The sequence below is a fragment of the Mesoplodon densirostris genome, chromosome 15, assembly GCF_025265405.1.
Source record: "Mesoplodon densirostris isolate mMesDen1 chromosome 15, mMesDen1 primary haplotype, whole genome shotgun sequence".
Classification (NCBI taxonomy): Eukaryota; Metazoa; Chordata; class Mammalia; order Artiodactyla; family Ziphiidae; genus Mesoplodon; species Mesoplodon densirostris.
Genome location: NC_082675.1, coordinates 10,040,923 through 10,067,680, shown reverse-complemented (window position 1 = coordinate 10,067,680; position 26,758 = coordinate 10,040,923). Strand labels below are relative to the sequence as shown.

Below are 26,758 nucleotides of genomic sequence, written 5' to 3'. Positions count from 1 at the left end.
TCAGTCTCTTCGTCTGTAAGTGGGGGTAATAACTCCCTTCACTGGCTGACACACCGAGCACAGTGCCCAGCATACAGCACATCCTCGATGAATCTTAGCGCTGCTTCCTTCGTCCGTCTTTCTTCCCTCCATCCCGTTCAGGTGCGCCCCCCTCACCTTTCCATCTTCCTTTCCTGCCCGAACCTACTCCGCCAGCCTCTCCCCATCAGTCCTCCATAAAGCAGGAAACTAACTTATGATCACCTGCCCTGTGTGCGTGACCTGGAATTTCTGAATCAAACCACAGAACCCCCTAAAATACAGGGAAAGAAAGAGAGAAAACAGCTAAGATAACCTCCTCCAGGGAGCTATCTGTCCCCTGTAGCACAAATGATTACTTCTTGCAAATTATCCGCTTTAGTTTCTCTCTACTATTTTAGGACAACACTAATTGCTAGGCAGGAAGCAGAGAAACAAGTGCTAGGGACAAGAATCTGTTTGGTGACAGCCAGGCCCAAAATATTTCTCTAGAATCAACACATCAACTGTCCATTAGCTTTCCAGGAAATAGGCTACTTATTCACTACAATAGAAAACAAGAGTGACATTTGTGCTCAATGAAATGTTTTACAAAACCATTAACCTGCTTCCCAGAGAGACGTAAATGGAGGCTGTTCCTAATCAGTGTTAGAGTGAAAAGAGGGCTCTAGCCATGTGCTTAGATCTGTCCCCCAATTTTATGAGGGTGACAGGAAACTGGGAGGAAGCACAAAGGAACTAGATGACTGAACCAGAGCGTGAAACAACTCTGGTGGCTGGGAAGATGGATCAAAACCAACAAGAGAAGGTTTCATAGGATGGTATCTTTTTAAAACATCAACTGAATAAAGAAAGATGTTAAAAAAAAAAAAAAAAAAACTTGTAGAAGGGCTGGTGGTGATTTAACAGATCGATGGGTGTCAGCAGCGTGCTAAAGCCACACAAAGAGCCCGGGTCACTGGCAGAGGTATTCAGAGCCCAGAATGGAAGTGGAGATGGCCCACTGTTCTGTGCTGTTCAAACCACAGGGGCTTCTAGAAACTCTCTTCGGAAAGATAAATCTATGAGAAAAGAACATCCCAAACATGGAAGGACTTAAAGTCTTCCATTTAGAAAAGAGAAGGCAATATGGACTGGGAAAGCTACAGAGATATCGAATCAGCTGTCACAGAAATGATAAAATAAAAAGTAGTAGTTCTCTCACAGAAGCGTCACAAGGACTATAGGTGTTAATTCATGGAAAGTACTCAGAAAGGCACCTGGCACATAGTACATGCTAATTAAACATTAGTTATTTTGATTACTAGTCAAGTGATTTGATCATTAATCAATATTAACCTCCTACTTTGGTTGGAAATATGAGACTACACCCTGTTTTCAAATGTTTTGCTGTAACAGAACCAATGGTTGGAAGTTATAGGCTTTAGTTTACAATAAGAAAGGACTTTCCAAGAGTTAAAGGTGCCAGAAAAATGAGCTGGGATGTCTAAAGTCACTCTAAGTTTTGATATTGAGGCCAAGGTTCACCGAAGCCCACCTATGAGGAGGGTTGGGGAAGGGACTCTCTACCTTGGAGGGGGATTAACTCGACAGGATTAGCAAGTGGACTCTGAGCTCTGGCATCACTTTCAAGAGACTAATCGTGCCTGTAAAGGGCAGTGTCAGAAAAGCTTCCGAGGCCATTTCTGGCCCGAGAGAAAAGATCTGGGAGAAAGATCCGTTAGTGCCCAGGACAGGGATAATAAAGGGAACAGCGGTGCAAGTGCTGGGAATTTGCACTAAATGACACACAAAAATTCTTTCCAACTCTGAGACACTGATTCTGACCCCATTTACAAGAATCTGCACCTGATGGAGAGGACAGCCAGGCTGAGCCCCCGGTCTCCTGCTTACAGAGGGCCCACCACAAGCCAGGATGCCAGCTGCGTTCCGGACAATAAAGATTGTTCTTAGTTTCCTAATGGTTTCGGCTGTCAGTGAGATCTGCCTCCCATTCAATGGCAGCCAGACATCTGCTCAAAAAGCCCTCTGTGAGGTGCAGAATGGAGAACTGGAAACGTTCCCAGGTAGTTTTAGAAGTGAGAACAAGGGGACTGAATCAGGATTCCAGCCTTCTCTTCCTAGCCCTGCTGCTGACTCACCATGTAACCTTGGACCAAAGCACTGAGCTGTTAGGGCCAGCGCTCCTTCCTTGGAAGAAAAAGAGGACAGGCGAGATCACTAATTATTTCTGTTTCTTCTGTTTCCAACAGGTGCCTCAAGTGGGGGTGTTGCCTATTCATTCCAGATAAAAGACCATCATTCTCTATCTGACCACCGGGGTGACTTGTCAATTTCTATTATAATGTTCTTAGTGTCACCTTTGGTGAATTTCCCACCCACGTGTGTGTATGTTTGTGTGTGTGTGTGTGTGTGTGTGTGTATAATTGATTTTATTTAAAAACTTTTTGTTGTGGTAAAATATACACAAAATTTACCACTTTAATCATTTTTAATTGCACAGTTCTGTGGCATTAAGTACATTCACATGGTTGTACATCACCATCATCCATCTCCAGAACTTTCCAAAACTCCCACCCATATTTTTTAAAGCCTCCTTCTATAAAACATTTTATATTCACCTGCAAAATTTTCACCACACTTTTCGAACTTAATAGCACAGTCATAATATTTCTACCAGCAGAGCCCCTCATGGGCTACAGGTGGCACACAATAAAACCTCAATTCACCAGAATAGATAATCTGGCTAATTCAACCGTCAGGCTCACTATGGCTTAAACAGAACACTCTTGGAGTCCAACTTCTCGTGAAATATCTTTATAAAGTGCCTTTGTCCTGATAGGTCAATTCTAATGAACAAAGCTGAATTATCAGTGATTCAACCAAACCAGGGCTTTGGTTGGGAGTGGGAAGTTGTCATCAGTTTAAACAGAGATTTTCAGAATTCTGTTAAAAGGTACAGGAAATAACATAAGGAATGGATTGGTTTAGGAGACCAATTTGAGCTTTTCGTTTTGTGTCTCAAAAGCAGGGCATCATTTTTTTAAAATTGAATTAACTGGATGTTCAAAAGCCTTCATGAGATTTGGCACTCAGTGTAATCTAATCAGGTCTCTGCCCCGTGCACAAAGCTAATTACATGGTTGTCCTATCAGCCTGCAAACTTCATATACTTTGGACATAAACTCTAAAGAATAATTTAACTCAATATCCACGTGCCTGCATATTTAATAAACTTCCACTTGGCACAGACTCGCTGTGTGCTCGACACGCCATTAAGCACCATTTGGGAGGACACAATGACAAAGAGGACCCCGGCCTTCGTGACACATTTTTTTAACGTGTTAAACACCCTTTAGAAAGTATCCAGGACTTCCCTGGAGGCGCAGTAGTTAAGAATCTGCCTGCCAAGGCAGGGGACACGGGTTCAAGCCCTGGCCCGGGAAGATCCCACATGCCGCGGAGCAACTAAGCCCGTGCGCCACAACTACTGAGCCTGTGCTCTAGAGCCCACGAGCCACAACTACTGAAGCCAGCGCACCTAGAGCCCGTGCTCTGCTACAACAGAAGCCACCGCAATGAGAAGCCTGCGCACCACAACGAAGAGTAGCCCCCGCTCGCCGCAACTAGAGAAAGCCCATGCGCAGCAACGAAGACCCGATGCAGCCACAAATAAATAAATAAATAAATAAAAAGATAAGATGAAATAAAATTTTTAAAAGAAGAAAGAAAGAAAAAAAAAGGAAGTATCCGGTGACCACCTTTTACTCTTCCTTGAAAATTTCCACTTTGAAATCTGAACGCCTTAATTTGGATCTGCCCACCTGAAGACAACAGATATTCACTTGAGAGTCCACCCGGCTCTATTTACCTGGCATTTTACACTCACCTCTTCCAGAAGCCTTTGTTTGAGCTCTCGTTCCGTCTCCAGCTTCTGTTGTAAACTTCGGGCGTTCATTTCAAGCATGGCGTGTTTCTTCTCCAGGTCATTGAGCTGGACATTTGGAAAAAATTGGCCGTGATACCACATTTAGTAATGTTAGACACTAACAACTTTTGCAAATATCCACAAACCTTCTCAGGTAAAGAATAATCAAGTTCTAAAGGTCAGAACATAAATACTGTTTTTTTTAAAGTATATCACAAATGTCCATGACATAGATAAGCCTTATGTGCGTTATTCTATGAGGAGAGAATATTATTTCTAAGGGATGAGTCATATATAGAGCAGTGACAAGTTCTAGGAGGATGACTTCTCAAGAATTTATTTATCTGACATGCTTTGGCTGAATTAAATAATCACATTCTGAATGCTTACTACTCGCATAGGATAATATCAGGGGCTTTGGATGAAAGGAGAGACAAGCTCTCTCAAGGATCTTACAACAAGTCACAAAGGCAGAGGGTGGTGCCATAACTAGACACGTATACAAATAGTGACTGCTTTGTCGGGTGACGATTTTGATAAGAGGTACGGAGATGAGAAATTCATCCTGAAAGACCAGTCATCAAGAGAAGATGGGGTCAGAATGTCTAGAGTCTTAAAGGATGGGGAGGACTTTGCTATAGAATACTTTAAGAACAATCAGGTAAAAAAAATATCCTTCAAGCTAAACACAAAAGGGTTCATTTATCTCTAAATAATATATTTACTTTCCTCATGGTCAAATAATATATTTACTTTCCTTATGGTTAAAAAATGGTTAAAAAATTGTAAGCCAACACCAGGAGGGTTCCTGAGTAACAAGCTCTAGCCTTGAATCTGATCATATAATTTCTATAAAGTTCTGGTAAGAAAATCATCACAGATGTCCATAAAGATTTATGTTCATCACAGTGTTATTTATGATGGCAAAAACAAAAAAATGGAAGAAGCTCAAATTTTCAACACAAGCGGAATCATTAAAATAGGAGCCTCGGGCTTCCCTGGTGGCGCAGTGGTTGAGAGTCCGCCTGCTGATGCAGGGGACACTGGTTTGTGCCCTGGTCCGGGAGGATCCCACATGCCGCGGAGCGGCTGGGCCCGTGAGCAATGGCCGCTGAGCCTGCACGTCCAGAGCCTGTGCTCCGCAGCAGGAGAGGCCGCAACAGTGAGAGGCCTGCGTACCGCAAAAAAAAAAAAAAAAAAAAAGGTGCCTCTGTGTAATTGATGTTTCTAGAACTACACGTTCAAAAAAGATTCACTAACTCAGGAAAAGCCCCTAGTTATGTGATGTTTAAAAATTATGTAAAGCTGTTTACATAGTAAGAACCTAAATTTATAAATAAATATTTATATGTATATACAAATTCACCAAGATAACAGTGATGACAGCTTACCAGTCATTTTTTTCTTTACTTTTCTATGGTTTCTATATCTTCCACAATGACCCCAAATAATCACTTTTATAATCATGAAATTACAAAGTTACACAAAATTCAGAGGTTAGATTTCTACTTTATATTATGTGTGTGTGTGCTTGTGTGTGTGTGCAAAAGAGTGTGTATGTATGAGGCTATGCGTATACATGAAATTCCTCGGACCTTTTGTTATCTATAATATTGAAGCTCCTATTCTAAATCTCTTTTAAGATTATTAGATAAAAATCTCCAAACACTGGTATGGCACTTTGTAAATACAGGATACAGAGTGCTACGTGGACAGAACACGTGTATTTCCAACGTGAAATACTGAGAACCCGCACCATCCTCAGATCCTACCGTGTCCCTGGACTTAGAACCCAGAGAGGCTGAGGCTTCCTGTCATTGCAGCAATGGAATGAGCATGAGTCCTCAACACTCCCCACTCCCCAAGGATGTTCGACATTAGACCCATGAAGGCTTCTAGAAATCAAATGCCAGAAAGCAAGAGTGTTGTGCACCCAGATCAAAATCTCGACCTCAGGGGCCCTGATGGGCAGATGTGAGGAAGTCACTGACCGACTCTGATACCCTAGTACCTGCCCCCCTCACCCACACTACTGGCAACAGAGGGCGGCCCACGGGGAAGCATAATCACACGACTCTGTTTATGAAACATGCTGACCATTGATCACATGTGACTGTGTGTCAAGCATACCTGCTAAAAGGAGGTGCACACGTGTATCTAAAGGGCAGGAGGGACAGGGGCTGACCTTGTCGGAGAGACTCTCGGCCTTCAGCTTCTGTTCCTTGAGAGCCTGCTGCAGGGCCAGAATCTCAGCCTTGTGCTCCTTCACTGCCAGCTCGACCACCTGGCGCGACTCGGTGATCCGCTGATCAGCCCTCGCCCTGCGAAAAAACACAGGCGCGTCAGAAGCCCCACCATCGCCACCCTGCAGGAAGGAAGCTGGTCCAGCTCGGGCCCTGCTAAGCAACCAAACAGACTGCAGGCTGGCGAGATGCCCAACCCGACCCCTTGTTCTGAATCATGTCTTGTTTTCTGACCACGTTCAGAGTGAAGATGTGCCCCACTTTAGGCCCTGGGTAAAAATACTCTTCACAGGTAAAGTTCCTGTGAATATATACGCACTTGGAAAGGCTGAAGGCGATAAGGCATCTTTCCAAATGCAACTGGGCTGGAGAAGACGTCACAAGACTGTCACACCCTCCTACGGGAGCGGGAAGGGAATGAGGGCCTGCTGAAGGAACACAGGGTGCAAAGGGCCATGCGAGGCCCCATGTGAGCAAACATTTCCTCTCCTTAAAGTACATGCAAGAGGTGAAGTGTTCTGGGTGCTCCTCAAGAAACTGAAACTTGAACCTGATGGATGTATCAATATCTGTCAATAAGGTGAAAGAATAGAAAAACTGGAAGCAAACTGGAAAAATCACTGCCCCTCCCCGCTTTAGGTCTTATGCTTTGCTGCTTCCACACCTGGGCTTGTACAGGCTCCTCCACTGGCAGCTCTCCTTCCCCACCCGACAAATCCAAATCTTACTCAGACTTCAAGGGTAAACTCAAAGGCCATGTCCACCATAGAACCTTTCCCAGTTTCCCTCTCAGAAGCAACCTCTCCTTGTTGTCCCCAAAGCATAAATGTACTTCTCGCCTGGCACAGCCCACTCTCTATTTTAGGCGATAAATAGCTCAATGCATAGTTTACTTCCTCCACTAGACTCTTAGCCTCTTGAAGACAAGAATTAAGAATTATATTTTACTCATCTCAGGTCCCACATAATACCAAAATAGAGGCAGGAAAAAAACGGGGGTGGGTAGCCAAGATCTTTCACAATTGCCCCTGAAAGTATACATGAAATGTCTTCCCAAGCACAGCCCATGATTACACCTTCCACGTGTGATTGTGAATTTCTTGATGCTATGGTCAGATTCCGTCCCCAAAACTGTCTCTGAAGGATTCCAGAAACAGCTGGCATAAGAGCTGGACTTGCAGGTGGGAGGGAGGGGGTCTGTGTGAGGGCAGCCAGAACGTATGGTGAGGACGGGGGAGCCCAAGAGTTTGGAGGGAAACAGCAACAGGAGGTCTTAAACCAGCAGCCCCCTTACATCAGCAAGTACCCTGAATGGGAAGATGTCTAAAAGGGGAATATTTTTACCAGTTTCTCTTGAAACTTATAGGTCCTCTTTGCTTCCAGTCTTTTCTAGTTTGATTAAGCACAGATTATACATCCAAGACTGTGATGAGTCTACTTTATGATCAAGCAAATGTGGGAAACACTAAAATGAATCTGATAGAGTCCTAATAAATGATAAATATTTCCAGGTATAGTTTTTTTTTTTTTTTTTTTTTTGTTGTTGTTGTTGTACGCGGGCCTCTCACTGCTGTGGCCTCTCCCGTTGCGGAGCACAGGCTCCGGACACACAGGCTCCGCGGCCATGGCTCGCGGGCCCAGCCGCTCCGCGGCATGTGGGATCTTCCGGGATCGGGGCACGAACCCGTGTCCCCTGCATCGGCAGGCGGACTCTCAACCACTGCGCCACCAGGGAAGCCCTTCCAGGTATAGTTTATCTTGCTTACAGAGTTCAGAGTGGACTTCCCTGGTGACGCAGTGGTTGGGAATCTGCCTGCCAATGCAGGGGACGTGGGTTCGAGCCCTGGTCCGGGAAGATCCCACATGTCATGGAGCAACTAAGCCCGTGCATCACAACTACTGAGCCTGCGCTCTAGAGCCCACGAGCCACAACTACTGAAGCCCACGTGCCCTACAGCCTGTGCGCCGCAACTACTGAGCCCATGCACTGCTACTGAAGCCCGCACGCTGCAACTACTGAAGCCCACACGCCTAGAGCCTGTGCTCCGCAACAAGAGAAGCCACCGCAATGAGAAGCCCGTGCACCGCAACTAAGAGTAGCCCCCACTTGCCGCAACTAGAGAAAGCCCGCGTGCAGCAATGAAGACCCAACACAGCCAAAAAAAAAGGAGTTCAGAGTACCGCAGGAAGGCAAGTTTCAGAGGAAGGTGATATTAGCGAGGTTATGGGGGAGGGATAGGATTCAACTGGGCAGACATGAAGCCACGGGGCGAATACCAGCCTGTAGGTGTCTCTGCACAAACTAAGAAAGGCACGTGTTCTTTAAGACTGTTTACTTCCATCTGTTGGTAAACCGTCATAATATACTGATTTTGTTAGTGCAAACACTGCTGCCGTGAGCTGTTAAACTGTCATAATAAATCTTCCTATCTATGATGTCTTCAGTGCAAACAGCATCCCCAGCAGCATGCAGTACACAACCCTCACACCTGTGACCCCGGCAGGAAGGGAATTCTATGCTGGGAGGACTGTGGGAACTCAGAGAAAAGATACTACCTGAACTTATTTCCTACCAAGAAATGGAAAAAAAAAACCAAACCGTTCTTATGGAGCAGTTGTTCTCAAACTGGGGGTGATTTTACCCCCCAGGGGACACTGGGCAATGTGTGGAGATGTTCTGGGTTGTCACACTGCAGGAGGGAGCAGCTCCTCGGGTTTAGTCAAGCCCAGGGGTGCTGCTTGGCAGCCTGCAGCGCACAGAAGAGGGCCCGCGACAAAGGATCACCCGGCCTGAACTGTCAATAATGCCAAGGTTGGTGTAGAAGGCAGGCTTGCGTCATAAATGACCAGGATTGAAACAGTGATGGTCTTGCTACATGGTCACAGTGATTAGAAACCCGAGAAAAGAGTTTCTACAAAGAAAGCGCTGAGATATTCTCCCTGCTGACTCCCAGGGCCCTGCATGGGGTAAGTGGTCACCATCTACTGCCAAATGGCAGTGTCTGTATTTACGAGGATGACGGACCCATTCTGGTTTGCACAAGTCTCCCAGTTTTAACACTGAAAGTCTTATGTCCCAGGACACTGCTCAGTCCTGGCCAAGCTGGGACAATCGGTTACCCTGCTGGTAGCTCTGAGGTGGATCCTGCTCCTGTCACCTGCCACAGCTTTCTACCAACAGGAAGTCCCACCTGCTCTGCTTCTCGGTGTCCAGCATCCTCTGTAACTCTCGAACCCGACACTCAAACTGGGACTTCTCGTCACCAAGGACGCTCCTCCAGGCCTCCCACTGCCGCTCTTTTTCCAGCAGCTCGTCGTTCAGGGCCTCCAGGTCCATGACCTGCTCCTCCAGCATTGTGCAGGTGGTCTTCAGAGCCTCCATCGTCTGCAAATCAGTATCACTGAGTTGTGCTTTGTATCAAATGAGGATTTCCCAGATGTTACTTTTGTCGGATCAGTTTCAGAAAAGCAGGAGTTTCTAACTATGGTCTGAAAGACACTATCTTTTTCTCCTACAGAATGAGGGGACCAGACAAGAATGGATGAAGGGCCGTTTCTGCCGTCATCTTATAGAAAGAACCAGGAGGAAGACCAGGGAAAAGAGACCACACTTAACAATAAAGTGGCTCGGGAATTCCCTGGCGGTCCAGTGGTTAGGACTCTGAGCTCTCACTGCCAAGGGCCAGGGTTCAATCCCAGGTAGGGGGAAATAAGATAGGCCACGGGGCGCAGCCAAAAAAATTTTTTTTAAATAAATACATAAAAATAAAGTGGCTCACAGGAGCATTCTATTCTATTTTTAATGGTTTTAAATCAAAATCAAGAACAACCACACACAGGACTTCCCTGGCAGTCCAGTGGTTAAGATTCTGCACTTCCACTGCAGGCGGCATGGGTTCCATAGGGATGGGGAACTAAGATCTTGCATGCTGTGCGGAGCGGCCAAAAAACAAAAAACCCCAAAAAAACCAACTTCTAAAAGCCATTTTTAAAACCCACAAGCCTTCAAAACACAGACATGGGCCTTCCCTGGTGGCGCAGGTTGAGAGTCCACCTGCCGATGCAGGGGACAGGGGTTTGTGCCCTGGTCCGGGAAGATCCCACATGCCGCGGAGCAGCTGGGTCTGTGAGCCATGGCCACTGGGCCTGCGTGTCCGGAGCCTGTGCTCCGCAACGGGAGAGGCCACAACAGTGAGAGGCCCAGGTACCGCAAAAAAAAAAAAAAAACAACCCACAGACATGATTATAAAAAAGAGCCCTTTTACTGGACAGGCTCAGTCTGAGAACCCTTGCGAGAGATGCAACTGGCACCTGCTCTAAAATCTAAAGGGGTTCCAAGTTTCCTGGGGAAGTCTCTGACATTGTTTACAACCCTTACTTGCTTCTGGCTGGTGAGCTGCATCTCCCTCTCCGTGATCTCGCGGCGGAGATGGTCTACTTCACTTCGCAGCTGTACGATCTCGTCACTGGCGCCAGAGGCCTCATCAAGTTGTTTGGACAAGTAGAAATTTTGGTTGTTGAGCTCAGCGTTGTCCTCCGTCAGCTGGTTTAGCTGCTCCTCCAGGTCTGTGATTACCTAAGAGGAAAAGAATCCGGTTACACAGCAAGCAAGTTGATCTGAAATGAGAAATTGCTTCTAGAGCCATCAGCACTTGAACCTACGTGATAATGACGATCAGCGTGCAACTCACGTTTGCCCATCCAACCCCTGTGAGCCAAACTCAATCTCCCACACCCGCCCCCTTAGCGCCCAAACACACATATGCTGTGGGAGAACAAGAAATGTCTCGGATTCTTTTCTGACTCAGGATTCATCAGGAAAATATGGTAAAAACAAATCAATCAAAAGTGCCTGCCATATGGAAGGGGCAACTTTAAATGAGATCAAGTTCATGGCCGATAATAGAATGTGGAAGATGCAAACTGAGGAAAGAGGAATAGTAGAGAGACTGGTATCACAATCTGCTGATTAGGCTAAAACGCCAGGGACACCATCTACAGGACATTATCCTGGGAAACAGTCTTAGAAAGCAAAATAAAGTTCTTATCACGGAAGACTGAGTGAAGGACACTAAGAGTTATTTTAATAATATTTTAGGCAATAAATTTAAGTTCATGCAACAAAAGAAAAAAAAATTTAAGGGACTCTCAGAATAATCCTGAAAATATAATACTGTACGACAGCATCACTTTAAATGGCTCTAATTATGCAGCTGGCTACCAGAAAGTGGGAAGGCATGTATATGAAACTGTCATTTTACTGAGAGAGATTTAACCTGGTGTTACTAAATGATTTCCCTGCTCAGTGGCGGAATGATTTCAATTTCAGTGCATTTAGCTTTCCTGAGGTTTAGTACCAGCACTTGCAAAGAGCTTTTATATATAATACTTTAGAAGTTTAAGGGCAATTTTCTAATAATAGTTGGAATGAGGCGCACTGGCGGTAAATTAAATTTTACATAACTAAAAGGAGTAAATTAAAAGGAAGTGCCTCTGAGCCTATGGTTAATTGTTTCCCATTTTCAAACCTAGAGTAGACTTAGTTTTAGTTTCTGAAATGTTGCCATGACTAACTCCCTATTTTAACCTACTTTGACTATCAATTAAAAAAAAATCTTCCCAGGCACATAGAATTAAAGAACATCAATTAAGTAGATTTGTTCAATGTGGCCACAGCTTTTCATTTTGTTAACTGTGCTGATGAGCTTTTAATGCAGTAAGTGGTCTAGTAATTTGTATTTTAATATGAAAAGCCATGTTAATTCCTACAGTTTGTGTAATGCTATCAGCTACAAGAGGGGGAATAAAGGTTATCTGGTCAGGTTCTTGGCTAAACCTCCTTCTTTATCGGGGTAAAAAAAAAAGAAAAGGAAAAAAACTGCAAGTCCGTCACTCCTAGCAGACACTTCTGCCACACAGGGAACCCTGTATCAACCTCTGTGTGACGTGGTTAAATCTCCCGAAAGCAGAAACAATGAATAAACAATGCAGTAAGCCCATTCCTTAAGATGGTTTTCCTCCTAGACTGCAAATGTCTCCACTGTGCTTCCTTCTACTTCTGCCCCCAAAGGAAAACAACAAGACTGATGAGGCAAACTGGCCTGGAAGCTGTGCTATAAAATGGATTCTGGAAGCCCCAAATAAGCCACCTTCAACTTGCCTGGGTTGGTTTCTCCAACTGACATGGAGGTAAATACTATATTGACTACCTCCTCTGTTGCTCTGGTTTTAATGTTTTGGCTTTTTCTTGCGTGCTATTCTACTTTAACGCATCATGTGAAATACATGGGATAAAAATTAGTGACCAAGATGTTGAGGCATCAATGGTGCCCCATGGGGAGCAAACAGACGACAGAAAATCTACCCACATAAGAATATATATGCTGCCAAAATAATTTACTTGTCATTCAAAGACATATTTAAGCCTTTGGGTACCTACTTCCCTTTCTTTGACTCATGAAAAAAAAATGCAATTTATAATAAGCCCATTTCTGCCACTCCTTCTCCTCCTCCCCAAATTAGATTATAAAGTGCTAAAGAAGAAACACTCGAAAAAAGTCAGGGAGGTGCCAAGATGACTACTCTCATTTCAACTGGCCATTGGAGTAGGAAGAGTCCTTCTATTTCCTGTCGTCACCCTGTTTTCAAGGGGTCTCTGACTTGTGTTTACACTTTGTGATGACTGGCTCTGTATTCTGTCATCATCTCTATGTTGCCTGTTTGACAAGAGGAGGATTAGGTGCTTGCACGAAGCAGCCGAGGCCTCGTGAAAGCATGTTAGCGCGTTCGGACATTTCGTATGTTCTTCCTGCCCCAAAGCCGTAACACCTTGAGCTTGTGGCTCTGTTGGAGTTGCCGGAGTGTTAGACACACATAGATATTGGGCGGACCTGAGACACAGGCAGTAACTTAATGATCTCTGTGGTTAAAAAACAAAAAAAAGGATAATAATGAGCTATCTGTGAGTTTGAACCAGGTTATAAGCAAAGAGAATTCTTAGGTCTACTTTGTGGGTATATTCTCTCCACACCAAGGGCAAATGATCTGTTTTCTGTATTATGAGTCTCTTAAGCTTTCAACCCCAAGGACAGAAGGCAGGAAAGATAAGCAAGGCTGATTCCATCTTAGTGGTAAAAAAAAAAAGATGAGGGAGATAGTTTCATAATGCAAGGGCCAGCAGAGCTTTCTTCTATGCTGTTTTTACAGATAAGAGATCTTGGTACAATTCTAACAGAAAACAGGGATACAAAAAAATTATCTACGCTCAGTGTCCCCAAAAAATTTTTTTAAAGCTCTCTATTTGGGGTTATCTGTTGCTTTTTAAGTACACCTCGTGGTTCCGAGATACATATGTTACCTCTCACACCTGACTGGGCAACCAGCAGAGGGAACGCTACCTGGTAAATGTCCAAGAGCATGTTGGGGGTGAAGACACCAGCCAGACAATGAGTATCGGGCTGAAAAGACACAGGGCTGACATCCTATTTTAATGCCTCGTTCCTTCTTGAAGGCAGTTATTTGCATATTATTTATTTTTAATCTTATAGCTGACAGATTGATTCATAATTAAAACCATGTCATATGTTGGCCCACCAACTCCTCTCCAAAACAGACTTAGGTAGGGTTTTAGGTGCCAGATTGAATCAAATCCTTTTTTTAAATCTCTTCACAATATAGAAATGGCCTGAGCTCGAAAATCTTACTGCTCATGAGCTTTTTAAAAGCTGCTAACTGGGAGCTCCAATTGATTGAGCTATTACAGGAGTTCCCACCAGTAACAAAGATGACATTTCCCAGCGGCGACAATCCTGGACAGCACCAACGAGAAAGGAACATCTATCGCGCTCTCCTAAAGTGTCTATAAAGCAGCCTTTGAACTTGAGAGAGTATAACTGAGATCTACCATTGCTGCCAAGTGTTGTTCTAAAGTGGTGGTTTTCAAACTTTTTTAAGGAGTGGGACCGTTTTCTACACAAGATTCTGTGGTAAATCCAATATAATAAAAGGATAATAGCAACCAACACTGATTAGTGCATTCTGTGGACCAGGCCCTGTACAGAAACCAATGCACCATCTACTTCTTGCAGGAACCCCAGGTATTATTACCAAGTGTCGGATTCTATGACTCAGTGTTTCCTAGGTTTTACTGTTTCTGAAATCTGAATGTATATTGCAACTAAGCAGCTGTCTCTCTTCCCTCACCCAGCCCCACAAAGAGCAGTAATTAAATGAATTATGCATCTTACAATCAATGGTGTACTGAAATTGAGGACATACAATGTCATCCCATTTCATGGACAAAGAAATGGAGCCTCAGGAGTGTAACATCACATAGGTTACCAAGAGACCAATTTAGAATCTGAACCAGTCTATCTGACTCCAGAGCGTGTGGTTTGGACCCCCAAGCTACCCAGCTGCCCTAGCTGCACTGTGGGTGGGGATCACTTTCTTGGGTTCCCCCTCCCACTGGGAGAGGTCCCCAAAGGCTTCTCCACAGAATGCCAGGGGTAAGTAAAGGAAGGATTAGAAGTCACTGTGCCAGAAAAAGCAAATTTGAGGGATAAAGAGAGTACAAAAGTTACGTAAGAAAGTAACCAAATTTGTTCTACATATTGGTATATTCTATTAAAACTACACTTGCAATTTTAAAAATGGGGGAGAGGGAGGATTACAAAGGCACATGAGGAAACTCTTGAGGGTGATGACTATGTTTGTTATTTTGATTGTTTTGCTGATTTCACAAATATACACACATTTCAAAACTCATCAGGTTACTGTACTCTGATTATCCCTTAAGCTGTAAAAAGAAAAAAAGCTGTAAAAAAAAAAAAAAAAAAAAAGATGTTTAAAAAAAAGACTAAAAAAGGAAAAAAGAAAACTCCAGATGAATGGAACAGGATTACTGATGTACACATTTAAAATGCATCCAAGTTTATTTTAGGAAAAAATAGTAATGTTAAAAAAAAAAGTTACAGTCCTAAAATGATCTATATTTTATTCAGTGATCATTTATGAGCATGTATGTAATATAAGCAAATAACTCTTGTGTAAAATAAGAAACCAAGATAATAAGAAACTAAAAAAGTAAGGCAAAAGAGTACAGGAACAGAATAATGCATCAATTCCTCAAGGAAGGGAAGAAATCAACAGATAATGCTAAGGCAGGCTCACCCTAGATCCAGCCACTGGCAACAGGAAACAGACCTAAATTCCATCTGCCAGGTACCTACTAGAGTGAAACAGAGGCACGTCCCATGACCTAGCTATTCCACTCTTGGGTATGTGCTCATCAGAAACAAGGCCTTACAGCCGTCAAAGGACCTGTACAGGAATGTTCCTAATAGCTTTATTCCTACCAGAAACAACCCAAACATCCATCAACAGGAGAATGGATAAACAAACTTCAGTTCTATACGCACACTGGAAACACGACACCGTAATTAAAATATAACAAAATCTTGATGGATGCAACAACATGGATGAACCTCAGAGACAATTTAAGTAACAAAAAAAGCTAAACCCAAAAGACCACATCTTCTATGATTCCATTTATATGAAGTTCAAGAACAGGCAAAACTAAGGTGTGGTATCAGAGGCCAGAATACTGGTTACCCTTAGGGCAAAGGATGCTGATGGGAAGAGGAGAGGAGGGAACCTTCTGGGAGCTGAAAAGTTATGTATCTTTTTTTTTTTTTTTTTGCGGTATGCGGGCCTCTCACTGTTGTGGCCTCTCCCGTTGTGAAGCACAGGCTCCAGACGCGCAGGCTCAGCGGCCATGGCTCACGGGCCCAGTCGCTCCGCGGCATGTGGGATCTTCCCGGACCGGGGCACGAACCCGTGTCCCCTGCATCGGCAGGCGGACTCTCAACCACTACGCCGCCACCAGGGAAGCCCAAAAGTTATGTATCTTGATCTTTGTTGTGGTTACACAAGTTGTCTATACACATACAAATCCATCGAGCTATATGCTTAATATTAGTTGCACTTCATGTACTTTGTTGTGTGCATTTTATACCTAAATGAAGCAGGGGGCAAGAGCCGGGGAGCATATACCAGGACTTAATGTCCCATTTATAGTAGGTAAGGAGGAAAGAAGGAGTTCATTACAAGAAAAGAAAATATGCCTATAGGAGGTGGAGGGGTGTTTCTGGAAAGTTACAGATGCAAACAATACAAATGGAGACAAGCTGACTGAGAACTGCCTAAGGAGGTAACAGAGCAATGAAAGGACCAAAGAAAGGAAGTAGAACCATGAATAAGGACAACATCCCTCCCTTCTGAAAGGGGCCTATTTTAGTCCCTCTCTCTGATCAAAAATAGACTCCGAGTTTCCACTGATCCTACCCTATTACATAACCTATGAATGATGCTTATCTGCTCCTGGAATTGACTTCTCTCAATAGACATAACGACTCCCAAAGAGTCCTAGATTCTGAATTTGCATGTTAGGAAGCCAGATTTTGCCTGTTAGGAAGTTAACCCTTCTAGATTCCCCAGGAGAAGAACTTGTTGGTCTTCCCTCTCTGTAGAGGCAGTAGGGTGGAGAAGCCTGACATGTCTACCTGCCCCTTACCATCCGGGGCCAGTCTCAGACAGAACCTTCTAGATTGGAGAAGGGAGGGGAGCTCCAATGGGACTTCTGTTGCAGTTACTGAGATCTATTAGTGGTTCTGCAGTGAGAATTATTTTGACCATTCCAACAAGCCTTCCCCAAACACGAAGAATGGTTTAATTTTTTTTTTTAACTGGCAGGAACACAAGACACGGAAGTTATCTGAGGCTCAGAAACTTCCAAATCAGTTGGACCACATTAACTGCTTCAATCTGGAAGTTTGTATCAAAAATCAGTCACTGATATTAGAATGAGACGTCCCCCTTTCCTTCTCAGTTTTAGTTTCATGTTATTTTCATCATCTTTGGTTAATACTCACAGTACAGCTGTTACGGAGGGCATCAAATTTGCGCTGGATTTCATCTCTATGTGCCTAAAACGTAAGAAGTCAATTGTAAATTTTTCATAGGGTGGAATACAATTCTACATGCTATGGGTCAAATAAAGAAAATCACAATTTGTCTAAAAAAGCCAAGACTGTTGCAGCTGCCCCAGCACCTTTTTTTCAAAGAATTAAGCAAGTCATACCCAACAGGAGAAGCAAAGTTACAGGAATACACAATGACTATTAATAACAATTAACTATTTAGACCACACATGACACCCTGTACAAATATATATTTAACATTCATATTAAAACTAGGGACTAGTGGAAGAAAGGAAAAAAACACAGGATGAAGTTTTACTCTCCTTTATTTGTCTTCCTCCCCATTCTTTTTTTTGTTTGTTTGTTTTTTTGCGGTACGCGGGCCTCTCACTTTTGTGGCCTCTCCCGTTGCGGAGCACAGGCTCTGGACATGCAGGCTCAGCGGCCATGGCTCAAGCAGCCATGGCTCACGGGCCTAGCCGCTCTGCAGCATGTGGGATCTTCCCAGACCGGGGCATGAACCCATGTCCCCTGCATCGGCAGGCAGACTCTCAACCACTGCGCCACCAGGGAAGCCCTTCCTCCCCATTCTTAATCTTTTCCTCTTCCCTCCAATTGGCTGCCCACCACTGCCCCACCCCCGCCCCCAAGCCTTCTCCCAAGAAAGATACAAACACACATATACAGGACAATAGCCAGGACAAAGTAGGGACTTTTTAAAAAATTAAATCCAAAGCTGCTGAGATTCAGAAACCCTACATAGACGTTGAAATAAATATAAAGATTTTCACCAAGGCAGAGGCGCTCTAAACCAGTAGCATCAGTAGACACTATGGCAAGATACAGCATATCTGGCCTCACCTTCATTCTGGTGTGGACAGGTAGAAAATAAACAAGGGCAGGATTACAAACAGTGACAAGTGTTATGAAGGAAACGAACGGGGCCTAGGGAAAAAGAATAAGGGGGGAGAAAAAGAACTCACTTAGATGGGGCAGTCAAGGAGGGCTTCTCTAAAGAGCTGACATTTAAACTGAAATCTGCAGGATGATGAGGAGCCAGCCATGCAAAGAACAGAAAAGAGCAGAGGGAACAGCATCTGCAAAAATCCTGAGGCAAGAGAGGGTTTGGTGCATTTGGGGAACAAAAAAGGACCTGAGTGGCTAGAGCAATTTTTTACACTTCAAGCTGTGACTCAAGAGTGAAGATGTCAAGTCAAATTTTTTTGGTTTGTTTTATCCAATGAAATGGAATAAACAGGATACATTAGAAAACATCAGAATGTACCTTGGAGAGTAAAGGTAAGCACCATTGTTGGAAACTTGTTTCAGATACCATAAGTCATCAAGTTTAAGTTGCTATCAATTGTAAGATTTACCACAATTTTATGTAACATTAAGAAGAAGAAGTAATGCCAATGAAACTATGACATGTTTATGTCCTTATGACTACAGAATCATATACAGGCTATAGGATGCATCCTGATTATCTACCTTAAAACTCATTGAAACTCAGTATATAGGCTCCCTTGTATGAGACTTCAAGGTAAAATGTATTCTTCTGTGGATTGTGGCCAAGAGCAAAAGAGGGAAAATGTGGCCCAAGCTGATGGTAGAGAGGCAGGCCCAGACCAAGAATCTTTTTTTTTTTTTTTTTTTTTTTGCGGTACACGGGCCTCTCACTGCTGTGGCCTCTCCCGTTGTGGAGCACAGGCTCTGGACGTGCAGGCTCAGCAGCCATGGCTCAGCGGCCATGGCTCATGGGCCCAGCCGCTCCGTGGCATGTGGGATCTTCCCGGACCGGGGCACGAACCCCCGTCCCCTGCATTGGCAGGCGGACTCTCAACCACTGCACCACCAGGGAAGCCCCAGACCAAGAATCCTGAAGGCCAAGAAAAGAGTTTGGATTTCATTCAAAATGCAATTAATTGGAGGCCACAGAGGTTTTAAAATGCGGAGTGACATGGCCTGGCTTTCGTTTTGTGGATGCTGCAGGAAGAACAGATCAAAACAGGACAAATGTAGAAGGAAGTTCAAAAACCACTGAGGAGGTTGCTGCTGTCATTAAAGGAAGAGAGGATGGTGGCTTGGAGCTGGACGTGACAAAAGATGCAGAGAAGTGGATGGAGGTGAGATCTCTTTTGGAAGCACAGGTAATAAGACTTGCTGATGGACATGGGGGCCAAGGGTTCCTTAACGGACTCCTGATTTGGAAGACAAGGTAGATTATGGCACCATTTGCTTAGCTATGAAAGCCCAAAGAAGAATCCAGTTTGAGGGAGAGGAAAAAGTGGTCCTTTGCTTTAAAAAAAAAAAAAAAATTCATCTCTGTCAGAGATTAATAAGAATAAATGCTGGAGAGGGTGTGGAAAAAAGGGAACCCTCCTACACTGTTGGTGGGAATGTAAATTGATGCAGCCACTATGGAGAATGGTATGGAGGTTCCTTAAAAAAATAAAAATAGAGCTACCATATGATCTAGCAATCCCACTCCCGGGTGTATATCCAGAGAAAACTCTTAATTCAAAAAGATACATGCACCCCAATGTTCATAGCAGCACTATTTACAATAGCCAAGACATGGAAACAGCCTAAATGTCCATCAATAGATGAATGGATAAAGAAGATGTGGTATATACACAATGGAATACTACTCAGCCATAAAAGAAGAATGAAATAATGCCTTTTGCAGCCACATGGATGGACCTAGAGATTATCATACTAAGTAAGTCAGACAGGGAAAGACAAATATCATATGATATCACTTATATGTGAATCTAAAATATGTGACAAATGAACTTATTTAGAAAACAGAAATAGACTCACAGACATAGAAAACAAACTTATGGTTACCAAAGGGGAAAGGGCAGGGATAAATTAGGAGTTTAGGATTAGTAGATATAAACCACTACATACAAAATAGATAAACAAGAAGGTCCTACTGTATAGCACAGGGGACTATATTCAATACCTTCTAATAGGGCCTCCCTGGTGGCGCAAGTGGTTAAGAGTCCGCCTGCCGATGCAGGGGATGCGGGTTCGTGCCCCGGTCTGGGAGGATCCCATATGCCGCGGAGCGGCTGGGCCCGTGAGCCATGGCCGCTGGGCCTGCGCATCTGGAGCCTGTGCTCCGCAACGGGAGAGGCCACAGCAGTGAGAGGCCCACATACCGCAAAAAGAAAAAAAAAAAAAAAGGATGTGAAATACCTTCTAATAAAGCAAAATGGAAAAGAATATTAAAAAAATGTAGCTGAATCACTTTGCTGTACACCAGAAACACAATACTGTAAATCAACTATACTTTAATTTTTTTTAAAAAAAGAAAAAGGTTCTATAAGAGAAGTAAGTCAAAAAATTCAGCACCTAGCCTGTCAACGCAGGGGACACGGGTTTGAGCCCTGGTCCGGGAAGATCCCACATGCCGCAGAGCAGCTAAGCCCGTGTGCCACAACTACTGAGCCTGTGCTCTAGAGCCCACGAGCCACAACTACTGAGCCCGAGTGCCACAACTACTGAGCCCGAGTGCCACAACTGCTGAAGCTGCGTGCCTAGAGCCCGTGCTCTGCAACAAGAAGCCACTGCAGTGAGAAGCCTGTGTACCGCAATGTGGAGTAGCCCCCACTCGCCACAACGAGAGAAAGTCCACGTGGAGCAATGAAGACCCAATGCAGCCAAAAATAAATACACACATACATAAATAAATAAATTTAAAAGAAAAATTCAGCACCTAATTTAGCTGTGATGTATTCTCTAAATATGTCTATTTTGCCATAGATTTATATTTTAAGTTTATAACAGCAGATCAGCCACAGCAGAAAAAAAGATTAGTGAACTTGAAGACATAGCAACAGAAACTATCCAAAATGAAATACACAAAGAAAAAAAAAAGACTTAAAAAATGAACAGAGCATCAACGAGCTGTGAGACAACTCCAAGGAGCCTGATATACATGTAATCAAAGTCCCTGAAGGAGTGCAGGAGACAGACAGAAAAAAATATTTGAAGAAATAATGGCCACAAATTTTCCAAAGTCAATGAAAAAATAAATCCATAGATGCAAAAAGTTAAGTGAGCCCTAAGCACAGGAAACATGAAGGAAATTAAGCTAAATCACATCATAATCAAACTGCTTAAAACCAGTAATAAAGAGAAAAAGCTTAAAACCAGCCAGAGAAAAAAGACAAGTTACTTATAGAGAAACAAAGAGAAGAAAGATTTCTCCCAGTGAGGCTGGAGGGGTTTTGGAGGGGAGTAAGCTAGAAGACAGTGGAGCAACATCTTTAAAGTACTGAAAGGAAAATAAAAACAAAAATCTGTCAACCTAGAATTCTATACCCAGCAAAAGTATCTTTCAAAAATGAAGGCAAAATAAAGACCTTTCCAGACACACAAAAGCTGAAAGAATCTGCCACCCACACACCTGTACTATAAGAAATGTTAAAGGAAGTCTTTCAGGCAGAAGATGACAACCAGAGATTTAAATCTACACAAAAGAATGAAGAGGACTGGAAAAACGGTAAAACAAAACAAAAATCAGTAATTGCACAGACGAACTTACAGATTCATAAATTAAGAGTTATCACTTAGAATCATCTCAAATAATTAGCCCCTATTTTAAAAACTAATTTAATAGATGATTTTTTCCCCAAAACTCTGTTTTTTGCCTAATAATGATATGAGAGATTTATTAATTTAATGGGGCAAGAATACTATTTATCCAAATTAGGAACATGTCTATTTGTATCACTGATGAATCTCATCTGTGAGTATCCTAGAGGAAGTATCCTTAGGTTAGTAAATTCTAGAGCAGGAAGGAGCAACTTTTTTCTTGTAAGGATCAGATAGTAAATATTTTTGGCTTTGAAGGCCACTCAGTCTCTGTCACAACTACTCAACTCTGCCCTCACAGCACAAAACCACCCACAGATAATATGTACACAAATGGGTGTGATTGTGTGTCAATAAAACTTTATTTACAGGAAGCAGACTAAATTTGGCCCACTGGCTATAGCTTGCCAACCTCCACTCTTAAATGACTATTTGGTGTGAAATTACTCAGACAGAAACAGGAAGCTGAAGGTGGAGTTAACTTCTTCAAAGCCTAAGCAATGATTATAAAAAAGCTTTCTGGCCTAGACTGAGGGATAGAAGACCTGTTCCACTTTCTGACTAATAGCAAAGTTTCCAAATAACACCACACCAGTAGAAACTTGCCTAACTGGCCCACAGGAGCCTGAAATTTCAATCACTAATATTTCTATTATAATTTACCATCATGAGGCCTTTGGATCACTCTGACACATCAAATGACACTCCTCTTTGAGGGTATAATGTAAGGAACTACCATCATTATGGCTCTTGATTATTGACTGAAATATAAACACAAAATGTAGTTGTGACTGTTGTGACTGCTGAAAGTACTGTAACAATCATTGAATTGATCTGAGCTTTAAAATGGCAAGAAACATGTTTTATGTTCCTTTGAAATAAGTTGTAAAACAAATGCACAAAAAGCAAAAGGTCACATTATATATAAAGGTAATAAAATATGTAAGACAAGCTTTGGATTCTCTCAATGAAATATCTGAATGTTAATTAGGTGTTAGAAGCTACAGGGAATAAATATTTACCCTCTTAAAAATTATTGAGGACCCCAAAGGGCTTTTGTTTATGTGAGTTATATCTATCTCTATTAACCACATTAGAAGTTAAAGCAGATTTTTTCAAATATTTATTATTTCTTTTAAAATAAAAGTATTGCTTTTGCACCATCGGTGCAAATGTTAACACAATGAAAAACATCACATGACAGCTTAGTATTATTATGAAAATAACCTGAACTTGGGGACCCCCCACGGAGCCACAGACACCCCCCACAACTTGAGAACCACTGACCTAGAGGTTGGGTGGCAAGAGACAGAATGGACAGGCTGCATCCTGGAAACCAGAGAGGCACTCACTTTGGGGAGTACTTATGTCTTCTTTAATTTTAAGGAAAGTTACAAGAGGAGTGAAGAAAAGAGAATTATTATGCAACCTCGATGAGAGAAAATACCTGTAGAACTGTGAAAAGGAAACATGTGTTTAGATGTCTGACCGCCTTCTGGGATCCACGGTCAGTATCCTAGAACACAGGCTTCCACGCATCCACCCCTTTCCCTGGGAAGGCAGGCGCCAAGCAACACTGTCACCTTAGGTGACCCAATTTCACATCTTGCCTATCATGCCGATGGGTTACTAATTCAAAACAATTGATAGTTATGTAAAAGAGAAAGAGAGCGTGCATTGACTAATGATTTTAACAAATCAAAGAGGATGACTCTGGGATCCCACCATCACGCTCTGCTGGGAGGATCCCTTTCTCGAGTGTCTCTAGCTTTTGACTTGATTATTCAGCATTAGTCATTTAACAAAATCAGTAAAAGAACGTGAGGACAGGGACATGAAACGTGTTCGTGGGGCCATGCTGCTGGGCACCAAGCCCACACGGTTCCTCTACCCCGCGGCCCCATTCAGAGCAACGCTCCCATCACGTCGCACGTCTGCACGCAATGAAGTGCGCATGCTCAAATTCTCTTCCTCAGAAGAAGGCATTACACGGAGTCTTTTTTTTTTCTTTTTTAAGATTTTTTGATGTGGACCATTTTAAAGTCTTTATTGAACTTGTTACAATATTGCTTCTGTTTTATGTTTTGGTTTTTTGGCCCCAAGGCATGCAGGATCTTAGCTCCCCGACCAGAGATTGAACCCACACCCCCCTGCGCTGGAAGACGAAGTCTTAACCACCGGACCGCCAGGGAAGTCTCTACATGGAGTCATAAATTTCAATTCCAGGTGGAAAATTCTCTCTTCCACCAATAAGCACTGAAGCATCTTAAAAGCATGGCTTTTTGTTTAAATCCGACTCTCTTGTTGCTGTCCACCTTGACTCAATCTCAGCTTTTTTTTTTTTTTTTGCTGTACGCGGGCCTCTCACTGTTGTGGCCTCTCCCGTTGCGGAGCACAGGCTCCGGACGCGCAGGCTCAGCGGCCATGGCTCACGGGCCCAGCCGCTCCGCGGCATATGGGATCCTCCCAGACCGGGGCACGAACCCGTATCCCCTGCATCGGCAGGCGGACTCTCAACCACTGCGCCACCAGGGAGGCCCTCAATCTCAGCTTTTAATGGCCAGTGAATTTCAATGCAAATGCAATTGACAGGGTGAGTAAAGGGAGAGTGGGAAAAAAGAAAGCCTGAGGAAGACCAACAATGGCGACTGGTGGCCCCTGCCACACTTCTTCAAGGAGAGCTTCCTTTTAACTGTGCTCCATCTATTTTTGGCCCAGGGGCAGAAGCCAAACAGGGTAACTGCTCCCCTCCCAGGTGAGGAGGTGGCCACCTCTTAGAATTAAAGCAATAATAGCCCATTTGACTATTTCCTTTTCTTGATAAAACAGCCTGCTATGAAGCAAACAAGCCTCCTAGGAGATCATTTTAGATCCAGCTGATTGAATTTGATTGATGCTTACGTTGGGTCTGAACTTGGACCAGAACAATGAGAGAGGGAGTCAGGGTACCGCATCTGTGACCATTTTCTCTCTCTCTCAGAAAATACATTCTTTGGAACAAATTCAACAAAGCCATTCAGACAATGGCCACCTGTGGTCCATGACCAGATTTATGGGACATAATCAGGAGGAGGGGAGAGGAAAAACCCACAGCCTTCAAACTGAACTGAGGCAAATTGATGTGAGGTTTGGATTCCTGCATGATGGGCTTACAAACAGCTATTTGACCAAAGGCACTTTCCTGTCATCATTGTGAACAAGCCCTATTTTCCAAGGGATCCTCATCTGTGAGAGTCGTAGAGCCCTAGTTTCCAGACCTAGGGAGGTTTGTTTCTTTCTTTCTTTCTTTCTTTCTTTTTTTTTTTAAGATGCTCTGAGGCAGTGATCTCATCCGACTAAATTAAGTCGTGACTTGCTGCCGTGCAGGCGTCCAGCAGCCATTAGACATGGCACATTCCAACCAGCAGCAAGACAGGACTGAAAGACTAATTTCCCCACAGATAAACAGCAGCGACACAAGCTCTACTGTACACCCTCCTCCTTCCAAACAGGCAGGATAAGACGCGTGACCACCGCCTCCCTCCCAATTCCAACAGAGTAGAGAGGTAAACGTTTCCTTCTCCTCCACTCCAGGGTAAAAGGGTTTGAGGGATTACAGGCCAGTCCCCTGGGGAGAAAAAGCTAAAGACACAGCACTAGGCGCACAGTGAGGACTCATTAAGTACAGATTAAACGACTGATGTCTCCTTCTTTCAGAGCTGGGGTGGTTCATGTGGGGAGAAATATTAATATACAAGGCATTAAATATAATAGTGGTTGGATTTTAGGTGTCTCTTTTAGCAGCTAAGAAATGCCATCTGGCTGTCTCTCTCCACATCCACCCCACTCCAGGAAGTGTATACGCCTTCTTGGCGTATATATTCATTTCATCCTTACCTCCATTTTTTTCTTCTATGACTTCTCTTCTCTTAGACTTTTCTTTCTTATTCTATCCTGTTATATTGTTTCGTATCTTTCCGAACTGTTTCCAGTCCATTTTTGAAACAGGGCAGAATATAAACAAAGAGACACTAACTATTTTTTCCAAACCAAATACTGGGGGCACATGGCATCATTTAATGAGTGTTTTCATAGAGAAAACACTGGAAACTAAGGTTGCAACCAATATCTGAACTTGGCATAAGTCCTGGAAAATCTAGGATGCACAAGCATCTTCTATAAAGGAGTTACTCTGTATCCCCAGAATCCTGGAAGGCCCTGTATCCTGGACTGGTCCATAAAGACCCTGGCACTCTCAGATCATGGTCCCAATTTGGTCCCCAAACACCCAACAGTGGTAGATAACTTCTAAGAAGGAAATTAGTTTAAAAAAAAAAATATATATATATATATATGTTATATATATATATATGTATGTATATATGTATATATACAAACACACATGTATTAGTTTTAAGCAGGGTAAATCATAAGCAACAAAAGTGCATGATCATCTGCAGAAGTAACCCTACTCTAAGAGATGTTTAGAGGTGTTTGCTGATGGAGATGGGGACAGGATCCAAAATGAATCAGAATGAATAAGATACCCATTTGGGTACCTTATTGAAAAAGACTCTGAACATCAGCTGCATTGTGCCCTGCCCACAGAAGGGGGTACCCTGACCAGCAGGCATGAGTGTGCCTGTCCGCTTGGCAAGTACAGTATGTTACCATTAGAAATGTATGCGCTTGGTTGACACCAGCCATTAAACTCATTCAGCTCTCTATGCCCAGAGTCCAGGTCCACCAAGCAGCCTTCCAAGAGAAATGGGATTTATAAGTAGATTTCTCTGAAGGGGAAGAATGTGAAGATTAACCTGGTCAACTTGGCGGTTGTATTTCCCTCTGTAAAGCTGGTAAACTGGCATTTTTACATGTAAAATTCTGTCAGTTTTGTTAGCCTGGGTCAGTCTATGTGAGAAGGATCAACTGTGGGAGACTGGCCAACGAAGTCACATTTTGAGACTTGCAGAAAGAACTAAGGTCTAAATCCAGGGGCCACCCAC

At 43.3% G+C, this 26,758-nt stretch overlaps 1 protein-coding gene across 2 annotated transcripts in view; it reads right to left on the bottom strand.

Moving 5' to 3' along the window:
• Positions 1-26,758, bottom strand: part of CIT (citron rho-interacting serine/threonine kinase) — a 180,971-nt gene that overhangs the window by 26,317 nt on the left and 127,896 nt on the right. For both annotated transcript variants that reach the window (XM_060119127.1, XM_060119128.1), the window contains exons 24-28: positions 17,121-17,174; positions 10,568-10,765; positions 9,381-9,574; positions 6,132-6,267; positions 3,908-4,012 (exon numbers count right to left, since the gene is read on the bottom strand). In XM_060119127.1, coding sequence (XP_059975110.1) covers positions 3,908-4,012; positions 6,132-6,267; positions 9,381-9,574; positions 10,568-10,765; positions 17,121-17,174 — 687 coding nt within the window. The remainder of the gene's footprint in view (positions 1-3,907; positions 4,013-6,131; positions 6,268-9,380; positions 9,575-10,567; positions 10,766-17,120; positions 17,175-26,758) is intronic.